The sequence below is a fragment of the Ostrea edulis genome, chromosome 1, assembly GCF_947568905.1.
Source record: "Ostrea edulis chromosome 1, xbOstEdul1.1, whole genome shotgun sequence".
Classification (NCBI taxonomy): Eukaryota; Metazoa; Mollusca; class Bivalvia; order Ostreida; family Ostreidae; genus Ostrea; species Ostrea edulis.
The window spans coordinates 11,301,000-11,314,531 of record NC_079164.1 but is presented as its reverse complement, the minus strand read 5'-3'; the positions used below and the strand labels follow the sequence as shown (position 1 = coordinate 11,314,531).

The 13,532-nt window shown below is 37.7% G+C and overlaps 1 protein-coding gene across 1 annotated transcript; it reads right to left on the bottom strand.

The window, feature by feature from the left end:
* Positions 1–1,321: 1,321 nt before the first annotated feature.
* LOC125664385 (GRIP and coiled-coil domain-containing protein-like) lies at positions 1,322–2,509 on the bottom strand. The gene is made up of 2 exons (XM_056142371.1): positions 2,348–2,509; positions 1,322–2,245 (listed from the first exon to the last, which is right to left on the bottom strand). The coding sequence occupies exons 1-2, from the start codon at positions 2,507–2,509 to the stop codon at positions 1,322–1,324; spliced, it is 1,086 nt and encodes a 361-aa protein (XP_055998346.1).
* Between the last annotated feature and the right edge of the window lie 11,023 nt (positions 2,510–13,532).

Sequence of the window (13,532 nt, the reverse complement as noted above, 5' to 3'; positions counted from 1 at the left end):
AATAGGGGGATCAAAGTTTTACATAATACTTTAAAAAATCTAATTCTTAAGTGCAGCAGAGCTAGGGTTAGTCCGGTTAATCTTAAGAGCAGCAGAGCTAGGGTTAGTCCAGTTAATCTTAAGAGCAGCAGAGCTAGGGTTAGTCCGGTTAATCTTAAGAGCAGCAGAGCTAGGGTGAGTCCGGTTAATCTTAAGAGAAAAAATTTCGTAGGAATGAAGAGGGTAATTTAAAAAAAAATCTACTGAAAACAACAGGACCAAGTTGACTCAGATGAGCTTTGTGGGCCATGGGCCTCTTGTTAAAGGATTGTGAATTTATGGGGACCATCGAACTTGGAAATAAAAGTGCATGTATTTTGCAATAGGCTTTATGATTTTTTTTAATGCTGGACTTTGTTTCATAATGGTTCTAAAACATATTCTCAAAATGTAGTGGAAATGTTTTTAAAATGTCAACTAATGATTTTAAGTAGTCTGCAATACACTTACACAAATGAAAGCAGCTTATCTACATGTACGCAATAAAGTATCAATCAAGTCGTCTGCAACTTTACATTGTTCTTTAATTAGAGTGCATATACTGCAACTTAAAACATGTTAAAAATATTGCAGATTTTTTTTGTTGTTGTTGAAATTGTTGATAAATAGATATAATTTAAACTGAAGAAAATTATATCCGAGTTTTTGGCAGATGAAATTATGAAGCATCATGGTCATGTATACCAGGTGAAATTTGAAACCGTGTACATATTACAATGTCTCCAGTGATAAAGCCTGTAATTAGCAATGTTCACTACAAGATCCTCATCTAACAATAACAGAAGTTCACGTGAATGTAAAATAAAATCATATACGTCTATTTAATAGCTATTTTGGATATGTAAAGCCTCACCGTCAGCAAACATGTCGGGGAGCAGTGCGTGTTGTAGATGTATGATTGCAACACCAACTAGCGGCAGAAGATCATAACATGATACGAATTAGAGCAACACCACTTAGTGTTAGAAGATTATATGATATGATACACGATATGAATTAGAGCAACTTATTTTTAAGGGGAAGAGGCAATAGACTGGGGTCGAAGGGGTGACTTAAGGTCCCATAGGGTCCAGGTATGGGTGGCAGGGGCGAATTCCCCGGAATCTTCAGGTGTTTTTTTTAGGTTACTTTCATGGGTTATTCTTGCTATATACTTCATGCATAATAAAATATATGTACTTTATACTTGATAGAATAGATAACAATCGATTTGGTCCCAAAGGGGGGGGGGGGCTCTAAATCGCTTATGAGAAATGCAGGAAAATTCAGCTCTGACACAGAATTAGCCCACTTCCTTACATGTATTGTCATGACTCGTTTCTATATCCACTTCCTTATTGCCGTGACTCGTTTTTCTATCCACTTCCTTATTGCCGTGACTTGTTTTTCTATCCACTTTCTTATTGTCATGATTCTTTTTTCTATCCACTTTCTTATTGTCGTGACTCGTTTTTCTATCCACTTTCTTATTTCCGTGACTCGTTTTTCTATCCACCTCCTTATTGCCGTGACTCGTTTTTCTATCCACTTCCTTATTGTCATGACTCGTTTTTCTATCCACTTCCTTATTGCCGTGACTTGTTTTTCTATCCACTTTCTTATTGCCATGAATCGTTTTTCTATCCACTTCCTTATTGCCGTGACTCGTTTTTCTATCCACTTCCTTATTGTCGTGACTCGTTTTTCTATCCAATTCCTTATTGTTGTGACTCGTTTTTCTATCCACTTCCTTATTGTTGTGACTCGTTTTTCTATCCACTTTCTTATTGTTGTGACTTGTTTTTCTATCCACTTTCTTATTGCCGTGACTCGTTTTTCTATCCAATTCCTTATTGTTGTGACTCGTTTTTCTATCCACTTTCTTATTGCCGTGACTCGTTTTTCTATCCAATTTCTTATTGCCGTGACTCGTTTTTCTATCCACTTTCTTATTGTCGTGACTCATTTTTCTATCCACTTTCTTATTGTCGTGACTCGTTTTTCTATCCACTTCCTTATTGTTGTGACTTGTTTCTATATCCACTTTCTTATTGTCGTGACTCGTTTTTCTATCCTCTTCCTTATTGTTGTGACTTGTTTCTATATCCACTTTCTTATTGTTGTGACTCGTTTCTATATCCACTTTCTTATTGTCGTGACTCGTTTCTATATCCACTTTCTTATTGTCGTGATTGGGTTCTGTATCTACTTCCTCAATTACAGTAATCTATTAAGGATTGAAATGTTTCGTTTCTCTATCCTCTTCCTTATTCTTCTGGCTCGTTTCTATATCCAATTCCGTATTCTTGTGACTCGTTTCTATATCCACCTCCTTATTCTCGTGACTCGTTTCTATATCCACCTCCTTATTCTCGTGACTCGTTTCTATATCCACCTCCTTATTCTCGTGACTCGTTTCTATATCCACCTCATTCTCGTGACTCATTTCTATATCCACCTCCTTATTCTCGTGACTCGTTTCTACATCCATTTATTGTCGTGACTCGTTTCTCTAGCCACTTCCTTATTGTTGTGACTCGTTTCTATATCCACTTCCTTATTCTGTGACTCGTTTCTATATCCACTTGTCGTGACTCGTTTCTATATCCACTTGTTGTGACTCGTTTCTATAGCCACTTGTCGTGACTCGTTTCTATAGCCACTTCCTTATAGTCGGGACAGTTTTCTATTTCTACTTCCTCAAGTTCAGTAATCTGTTAAGGATGGAAATATTTAGTATTAGATCGACCTTCGGGTTTGAACATATTTTCCTATACAACTTTGATTCATGTATTTATATAGTCAAATGACTGCGTTAGATTACAAAATCAGTTATCGTTTTTTTTTTTTATATATATAGACCAATGCGGCACAGTGCATTATACATATGTATCATGGACTCTTATCTATTCTATGTTCTGTGTCGTCAACCCAATGTTGGTCCTATTCTTCACAACACAAAATTACTTTTAGTCGAACTTACGAAATACTGCACTACTTTACGAAATGATTAGATTTTAGTCGTGCATTATACGTTGGTCCAACGTTTTAAAATTAAGCATTGGGTTATGAAAATGATTCATATTGGTATCAGACTGGGTCAAGATCAAAATTCATATTAGTATTAGGCTGGACCATAATAATATGTGCTGGTACACTGCATTAGCTAGAATCACCGGCACCTGAAGTGTGGATAGCTTGTATAGATCTTATGTACATACCCCTCCCCCTTTCCAGAATGAAATTATTTTATACAGAACCGAAAATGTATCCAAAATGTGTTATTTCACCACCGATCACCCTGATAAGTCGTTCTGGATGGTCAGTTTGTACCTTCTGTAAGCTTTAGAGATGACCACTTGTGAGATACTAATACATATATTGTTGGCACGATACAGAACCCTTTCTGCTACGGTCGTAATCGTCATGCGTAGATTAAAATGTGTGATACTTTACCTATCTATAGAGCTGTGTGACGTCTCTACCCGAGAGAGAAAAATCTCGAATGGGAGTAAAAGATGCCGTCAAAAGACAGTAATACCCGCACGCAGGTGCTTGCCTTTAGATATACTCTCCGTCGTACTTGTGTAATTAGGAAAGAAGCCACAATAATCACCATATAGCATACCCTAAACCATATATATTCTGTCTATGTCAAGATGCATTCAGTCTTCTTTTGAGCAACATCCCAACCCCCATCATTTTTTGATTGTTCGATATCTTTAAAATTGTTGAGATTCCAGCTCTTAAAGCAAATATTTTCTTGTTGCAAACGGCACAATGCACTAAGCACCACCGGATTTTTTGTTCGTGGATTTCCACCCCATTTGTCCCTCAAGGTGAAAAAGAAAATTCCGAAAACTTAGTAATACTGCATTCAGGATACCACCAACCGTTTCCCATAAGATGATTTGGCTTCTGCATAAAATGTACAAGATGAGTTCTGATAACCAGGTTTTGCTATAGAAAAACGTCGATTTTCAACCCCAAATCGACCCCCAGGATGAAAATCTTGCTGCAGGACACCATCAATTATCTACCAAAAGATGATTTGGCTACTGCGTGAAATGTAAGAGGAGTTCTGGGAACCAGGGTTTTGTAGGAAAACGTCCCCCACCCCCACATTTGGTCCCCAAGGTGAAAATGAAAATTCTGAAACGGCATTGCGCATCTACAGGACATATTACAGAAGCTGGTTCGGCTATGATGTGAAATATGTGTGGAATTCTTAAAATCAGGTTTTATTACAATCTAATCAAAGTGTAGCGATAGTAGGTCAGCGGATCAAAGGATCTAATTTTGATTAGATTGGTTTTATTAGAAGAAAAACGTCATTATTGACCCCATTTGGCCCCCAGGGTAAAATTAAACATTCCGAAACTTCAATGTACATCTTCGGGATACTGTAAAAGTGGTTATTTACGCGTGGGGGAAATTAACACTAAATTATATTCCAAAAGATTAGTTAGACTTGGTTACTGCATAAAATAAAAGGAGTTTGAGGAGGAAAATATGACAGACGGACGGACTGACCAGGGTAACAACAATATATACCCCAACCTTAGATAATTTTGAATTGGTGATTGTCCCCATGTAAACCGCTATTAGCTGTCCCTTTGAGTATTGCATGCGAAACAAAGGTTTGCCTACGTACCTTTGTGGGTATTATATGGGTGACAAGGGTTTTGTGTTTTGCATACGTCCCTTTGGGGGAATTGCGTGTATAACGAGGGGCTGTCCTGTTGTAATTCCAAGAAATATGTTATTAGTACGATAAAGAAATGCTAATCTCTCTCTCTCTCTCTCGTGTATTTGTTCTCACTAGTACGATACACAGGCACCTGAAGTATGGATAATGCTACCCCCCCCCCTTTTTCATAATTTTTTTTTTGGTGGCAATAATTTCTCTGAAATGTATGAATTCCCAGTCTATCTCATCCCTCTTTCGATTCATGTAATCGTTTCACGCTTTTTGTAAGCTTTAAAGATTGGCCTTCTACCGGTATAATAAAATACACAAGGTAAGAAACAAAAATTTGTAAATAAACAGGGGGTCCCCGTTTCCGGACACATTTTCCAAGTAATTACAGCGTTACCTAAGGAATTTTGACGAGCGGCAGGTCGGAGAGATGTCATACTACAAGTCTCTTCAACTCAAAACCCATCTCATCTCTTTTATTTGACACAATCTTGCGTGCATTGATCGGACAGGGCTTCATCTCTTCCACTGGCACCCAAAAAGGAGGTCACAGAGTACGAATTTGTTGTACGCGCCGTGTGATTGGTTCGCAAAGACATTGCTTAGTCTCGGGATCATCCGAAGGGTCTCGGGATTATTCGCGGACCAATCACACGACACGTTATAAATTCGTACTCTGTGACCTCCTTTTTGGGTGCCAGTGGAAGAGATGAAGCCCTGTCCGATCAATGCACGCAAGATTGTGTCAAATAAAAGAGATGAGATGGGTTTTGAGTTGAAGAGACTTGTAGTATGACATCTCTCCGACCTGCCGCTCGTCAAAATTCCTTAGGTAACGCTGTAATTACTTGGAAAATGTGTCCGGAAACGGGGACCCCCTGTTTATTTACAAATTTTTGTTTCTTACCTTGTGTATTTTATTATACCGGTAGAAGGCCAATCTTTAAAGCTTACAAAAAGCGTGAAACGATTACATGAATCGAAAGAGGGATGAGATAGACTGGGAATTCATACATTTCAGAGAAATTATTGCCACCAAAAAAAAAATTATGAAAAGGGGGGGGGGGGGTAGTAATATCCATACTTCAGGTGCCTGTGGTACGATAGGCAAGGTTAAATGAAGTCTGTAATTCTGCATTTGAAAGGTCCAGTTTTATATAATTGATACATCCTGGATAGCTAGATCGTTAGATTTTTTTTATCAAAATTTCTCACTTCAGAGTCAGTATTAATTTTTGTGTCGTTACAATATCTAGATGAGGGATCGCCCTGTTGAAGTGCCTGTCAGGGACTTTATCTGGGGACAAGCTGTTAAAATTAAGTGACATTTCTTACATTGGAAGGCTTAAGGAGATCAATAGTACTGATAAACTGGAACTGGGCGCCTGGCTGTTCCTTCAATTGGAAACTTTCCTTTTTAAGCAAGAGAAACTTAATTAAGCGGGATTTTCCTTTCAGGATGACATATTCCCCAAACTGTTTGTCTCACGACGTTGATATATAACAAGTTACAAAGATTCTGGTGGGGTTTTTAGCTCACCTGAACCGAAGGTTCAAGTGAGCTTTTCTGATCGCTTTTTGTCCGTCGTCTGTCTGTCCGTCCGTCTGTCTGTTAAACTTTTCACATTTTCGACTTCTTCTCCAGAACCACTGGGCCAATTTCAACCAAACATGGCCAAAAGCATCCTTGGGTGAAGGGCTTTCAAGTTTGTTCTTGAAAATGAAGGGCCATGTCCCTTTCAAAGGGGAGATAATCACAAAAATGCAAAAATAGGGTGGGGTCATTTAAAAATCTTCTTCTCAAGAACCACTGGGCCAGAAGAGCTGAAATTTACCTGAAAGCTTCCTGACATATTGCAGATTCAAGTTTGTTCAAACCAAGGGGAGATCAAAGTTTTACATACAAATATATAGGGAAAAACTTTAAAAATCTTCTTCTCAAGAACCACTAAGCCAGAAAAGCTGAGATTTACATGAAAGCTTCCTTACATAATGCAGATTCAAGTTTGTTCAAATCATGGACCCCTGGGGTTGGATGGGGCCACAATAGGGGATCAAAGTTTTACATACAAATATATAGGAAAACTCTTTAAAAATCTTCTTCTCAAGAACCACTGAGTCAGAAAAGCTGATTTTTACATGAAAACTTTCTGCCATAGTGCAGATTCAAGTTTGTTCAAATCATGGCCCCCGGGGATAGGATGGGGCCCCAAGGCGGGATCAAAGTTTTGCACACAAATATATAGGGAAAAACTTTTAAAATCTTCTTCTCAAGAACCACTAAGCCAGAAAAGCTGAGATTTCCATGAAAGCTTCCTGACATAATGCAGATTCAAGTTTGTTCAGATCATGGGCCCCGGGGGTTGGATGGGGCCACAATAGGGGATCAAAGTTTTACATACAAATATATAGGAAAAATCTTTTAAAATCTTCTTCTCAAGAACCACTGAGTCGGAAAAGCTGATTTTTACATGAAAACTTTCTGACATAGTGCAGATTCAAGTTTGTTCAAGTCATGGCCCCCTGGGATAGGATGGGGCCCCAAGGCGGGATCAAAGTTTTGCACACAAATATATAGGGAAAAACTTTAAAAATCTTCTTCTCAAGAACCACTGAGCCAGAAAAGCTGAGATTTACATGAAAGCTTCCTGACATAATGCAGATTCAAGTTTGTTCAAATCATGGGCCCCGGGGGTTGGATGGGGCCACAATAGGGGATCAAAGTTTTACATACAAATATATAGGAAAAATCTTTAAAAATCTTCTTCTCAAGAACCATTGAGTCAGAAAAACTGATTTTTACATGAAAACTTTCTGACATAGGCAGATTCAAGTTTGTTCAAATCATGGCCCCCGGGGATAGGATGGGGCCCCAAGGCGGGATCAAAGTTTTGCACACAAATATATAGGGAAAAACTTTAAAAATCTTCTTCTCAAGAACCACTAAGCCAGAAAAGCTGAGATTTACATGAAAGCTTCCTGACATAATACAGATTCAAGTTTGTTCAAATCATGGGCCCCGGGGGTTGGATGGGGCCACAATAGGGGATCAAAGTTTTACATACAAATATATAGGAAAAATCTTCTTCTCAAGAACTACTGAGCCAGAAAAGCTGATTTTTACATGAAAACTTTCTGAAATAGTGCAGATTCAAGTTTGTTCAAATTATGGCCCCCGGGGGGTAGGATGGGGCCACAAGTGGGGGGGGGGGGTTCAAAGTTTTACATATAAATATAGGAAAAAGCTTTAAAAATCTTCTCAAGAACCATTGGGCCAAAGAAGTTGACATTTACATGAAAGCTTTCTGACATAGTGTAGATTCAAGTTTGCAAAGGGTAGTTTGGGCCATAATAGGGACTAAGGTTTTACATGCAAATATGTATGAAAAGTCTTCAGATATGGGCCAAGGTGACTCAGGTGAGCGATGTGGCCCATGGGCCTCTTGTTTTTAATTCCATTGACTTTGACTTAATTGATACATTTAATCAAGCTAACTAACTGGGAACCAGATCTAACGTAAGCTGATGTATGCATAAATGCATAATGTCTATTAATGTCCACCACAATTCTGGATGAATGGGATACGATATTTATATTCTTTCTCTCTTCTAAGATATCTCTACGAAAAGTCTGCTTTGCTGTTTTTGTAATGTTAAGCTAGCTAGCTCTCTCTCTCTCTCTCTCTCTCTCTCTCTCTCTCTCTCTCTCTGTGTGTGTGTGTGTGTGTTGAGATTCGGCTCGGCTGAATATTTGGACTGACGCCTTCACCGAACCAAATCTCGGAGCAGTCCTTCATAATTCATGTCTGGAAATTTACTTTCAGCTTCGGCCAGTTCTAGCAATTAAAGTGCACTTAGGTGACATTGCTGTTCGCTTCAAATAAGTGATTTGACAGTTAAACTAACTCTCTATCACTATTAATGCTGTATTACTTACCGTTTAGGTATAAAAATCCCAAAATGAAAACAGTCACTACATTTTCCGTTCAAATGAAGATTTCCTTGGCACAATATTTTATCTCCTGGAATTGAAGAGTTCCTATAGTCTGCTTTATCTAGTTACTGATACATCGTATCTCTTCACATCTACTTGCATTTGGAATGAGAGTACCAAACCCCCGTATGCGTAACCCGGAAAGAGTTTACCCAAGATTGAGCGGAGGTATAAATGTCTAGGTGTTGCGTGATTGGCTAATATCAAGAGTGAAATTATTTGGAATTGAAAGAAATATTATAGAGGTTCAAATTAATTGTCAGGATGAAAAATTATCGCACAAAATCGAGAAATGACTGAGGAAATTACCATGGTAGGGGTGTGCTTAAAATGAAGTGTGTAATTTACTGCAGATTGCTATGTGTTGTAAAAAAGTACAAATATGGCCTATAAAAGGCACGGGACCTTATATATTTTTTGTCATTTTTTATCAACACTTGGAATGAACTTTGAAATGTTTGCGGTCATTTGTTTAAAATCGATATAGTTAATTAGTGAGAGGGCCAAAGGTTAACATTGAGGTCTATGGGAAATGAATTGGTACTCTTTTCCCATTTCGCTAATTCAAAAAACAAACTATAGGAACTCTTCAATTTTGGGAGATAAAATATTGCGCCATAGAAGTCTTCATTTGAACGGTAAGTAATATAGCAGTAATAGTGATATAGAGTTTAACAGTCAAATCACTTATTTGAAGCGAACAGCAGTGACACCTAAGTGCACATTAATTTCTAGAACCGGCTGAAGCAGAAAGTAAATTTCCAGACATGAATTATGAAGGACTGCTCCGAGATTCGGTGAAGGCGTCAGTCCAAATATTCAGCCAAGCCGAATCTCAACCGAGATTACGCGTTGCCCTAATCCCGTTTGATTTGAAATTTCTCCCCACGGTTCCATTTCCTTTTGTGCAATTACAATGGTATAACTTTGTTCATAGGCGGAATAATACACTGAGGGGGGGGGGGGGGGTAACAGGAACCCGTTTTTCTGGGGGAATGCTACACAGGGAACAGTCTATGTTACAACACCGATACTGAGTTCCAAGGTTATAAAAGATGAGTATTGGAAGGGAAATTTTCCGTTGTGAGAGATTTCTAGTCTGTGTTGCACTCCTTTTCAATGACATTAAATGCATGGATGGCATCTCATACAGATCATATTTGGGTTAATTTTCGAAGTTAGATATAAAAGTTAATATTGTATAAGCCATCCAATTAGAGCTACCGGGATGCTCGGGTTCTTCAGGGATTTCCCCGCTATGCTCAACCTTTACTTGTCACCTTGCAATTTACTGCGAAAGGGGATTTAGTAACGTGTATGTGAAAGGTGAAGATAACGAACAGTGATATCTCATAACTCCTATCAGCAATACAATATAGAGAGTTGGGAAAACACGAACCTCTGAATATACCAGAGGTGGGATCAGGTGCCTAGGAGGAGTAAGCATCTCCTGTCGACCGGTCACACCCGCCGTAAACCCTATATCTTAATCAGGTAAACGGAGTTATCCTTGTAACACTGAACTGTTAGACAATCTGCAGACCACATTTTTGTGTAACACTGAACTGTTAGACAGTCTGCAGACCGCATTTTTGTGTAACGCTGAACTGTTAGACAGTCTGCAGACCGCATTTTTGTGTAACACTGAACTGGTAGACAATCTGCAGACCACATTTTTGCTCCATAGACTGGGAACTTCACATGTAGTTTTCTTAGCAAGAGGGGGAGAACTTTATTGATTTTGGGGTTAAAAGATCAAAGGTCAAGGTCACTTGGAGCTTCATAGGGAAAAATACTTGCATTCACGGAGTGCTTACATTACGAGGGAATGCCCTGCTTTGCGGATCTCTTATTAGTTCTTAAAATTGATTTAAGTATTAACAGGGCCGGTGCCATTACACTGGAAAACTGCAATCTACATTTCATTAAATATTCTGAATATACAACACTTCTTTGTAGTGAGATCTAGTTCACACCTCTCGAGATTCTCCATAATTATCTTCTTCAAACTACATCACAATATACACTGTCGGGTAAACTCGGTATTAATACTGGGGTTATATCTATGTAAATGCATTTTGTTGTTTATCTCCATAGGGAGGAAACCAAAAACGAATGTAAGGAGAGAATTTCAGGATTACCGTCCAGCGGGGGCTCATACACGTGCATTTTACATTCCTCAAAAATGTCCAAAGGCAACATGCTTCAATGCTGGAAAATTAATGCAAATGGCGAATAATCCAAGCAGGAAACCTCCCATTTGTATAAATGAATGGAAAATGAAAGACATTGAAGAAAGGCTTTGTAATTACGCTGGAAATCCGCTTTCCCGTGCACGAGGTCCCCTGAAGGTGTTTCCGCTGTCAACGCATCACATGTTAGACTACATAGAATTAAAATACAATGCAACTAAGCAAGATTTGAGGATGGAATAGAGAGAAATAAGCCAAAAATAGTCTCCCCACGGGGATCTGCACACCGTGTGATGTTATTCCCTCGCCAATTTCATGATTAATGAACTCTCCATATTATGTACTCTTGATAGGAGTATTAGAAAGCGATGTACAATTTATAATTCAATATTGCCCTCACTAAAAATAACATGCGATAGGAATATTTCTCCTGTTCTGTATCCGCCTTAGCACAAATTTAAAATATTCTGCCACCACGTTTAGGGTAGGGCTATTTTTAACACTGCAGAGTTTCTGTCTGATTAATGCTAGCTTTCTCTTTTATATTGTCCAACAACAATGCCGATCGTAAATATCTCGGAATACAGGATATCATGTCACTAAATATAGCTGAATCCGTCCCAGTTCACCGATATGTCATACATCCGCAGATTCTGCAACGTATGAAAGCAGGGCCGTAAATTAACCTTCAATTTGGAGGAGGCAGGAAATTAGGCGGGGGTCTGGGGGCCGCCCAGGCCCCCAGACGCTGAGCACATTTTGTGCACACTGAACACGTTTCGTGCAAAATCCTTGATTCTAGGGCCTTCTAAGATGTTACTTGACTAACTCATTCTAAAAGAAAGATTTGGAATGCTTTTTAAGGGAGGTATCATGTTCTTAGTTATTGGAAACAACATAAATTCTAATGAACTTTAAATTTTAATTTTTTTTGGCTCAAAAGTTGGAGGAGGCAGCTGCCTCCTCCGCCTCCATGTAATTTACGGCCCTGGAAAGATATTATAAACGAAAATAGACAAAATATTCGTGGGTGGATCTAGTAGGGTGGGTAGAGGTCAGGGTCTACATTAGACCTTTTGTAATTTCAAAGTTCAGGGATCAGATATATATATAAAAGTCACGTGTAAGTGGGAATAGCCTGATATGGGAAGATGAAACTCCTACCTATGTCTTTCACAGAGTTACGTAACTTGGGAAAATATTTGTATTTAAGTGTTCAAAATTAAAATCTAATATATCGTTAGGAGATTATCCTCACTACTATTATTGTACATCATATATCATACTATGTATTATTGACGCTTTCATATAACAGTGTATAATAGGAAATTGTAATATTGTTACAAAGTTACTATTCCGCATAGTCCTATTCATTGTGTCATGCTTTATAATTATGTTAAACATATTATTGTACAAATGATCGCATATATATACGTTAAAGCTGTGAACTGTGTGGTTCTTGGTAATAATAAACAAACAAATCAGTGAGCATGTAGAAATAGCAGAAATATCCTGTAGGATTTACAAAATCCTTCTGGATTTCACCAATCTTCAAGATCATTCCACCTTACTGTAAGATATCGGATGCTTTGGAACTAAATTCATAAAATATCAATAGAAAGACGCAAAAAAAATAAATAAATAATAATAATGAAAAAATAAAACAAAATTCGATTAACTGTGTAGGAGAAATGTCGGCATCTTATATGGAAGCAATTTTCGCATTGTTGGTCGTGATCGATGACTCCCTTCATTTCTAGAGGTGTACAAATAAATCATGTAGAAACGTCACTGATTTCTTTCATCTTCATCCCAAAATAAAAAGAAGAGTTTTTCTGAGATATATTTATTACTTTCGGTAGAATTACTCCGACAATCGATAGGTGGAGAATTTAACCCTTTCGCCGGCATTTCGCGAGATATTGGTGATCTCCTTGTCACAAGGGCGACTCTATCGAAAATCTTCATCCATTACAGCATTATCTACTGCCTGCAATCTAATTATGTTATATTGAATTATCGATCTTGCTAAATTGGAAAATGACATGGAAACACTTTCATTTATCTCTGTTTCGTGGTATATTTCATGTTTTTCACATCTCCTTAACATATTCTTTATTGTTAAAAGATTGCACAATAATGATAATGAATAAAAGTATTAAAATGTGTTTGTTAAATACCATAGCAATAAAATTACCTCAAAAATAATTATACATTTATTTCAATAATTTGTATACTAGTATACATGTTATATAAAAATAAGTCGACCATTTCCGTTGGTCTGTAGACAAAATACATTATGTAGCCTTAGACTTAGGGACAGAAGATGGGTGTTGATACTATTCACCAATTTAACCAAATAGGTGGAGAGAGAGAGAGAGAGATTCTTGTTGAATTATTAGCTTTAACATAGTTCCACCCTCCTGTGACGTCATAAGATTTCTTAAAGTCAATGATTTATTAAGATTTATGCATGACAGGAACATACATTTTGTTCGAGTCTTTTTCAATAATTATTGTAAAAAATCTTGTTAACCTTAAAATATTTCAAAAGTCTAAGTTATATATGAATAGGTTTCAAAATATTGAATCCAAGGGCGATAACTCTGTTTTTATAGAATCCTTTATC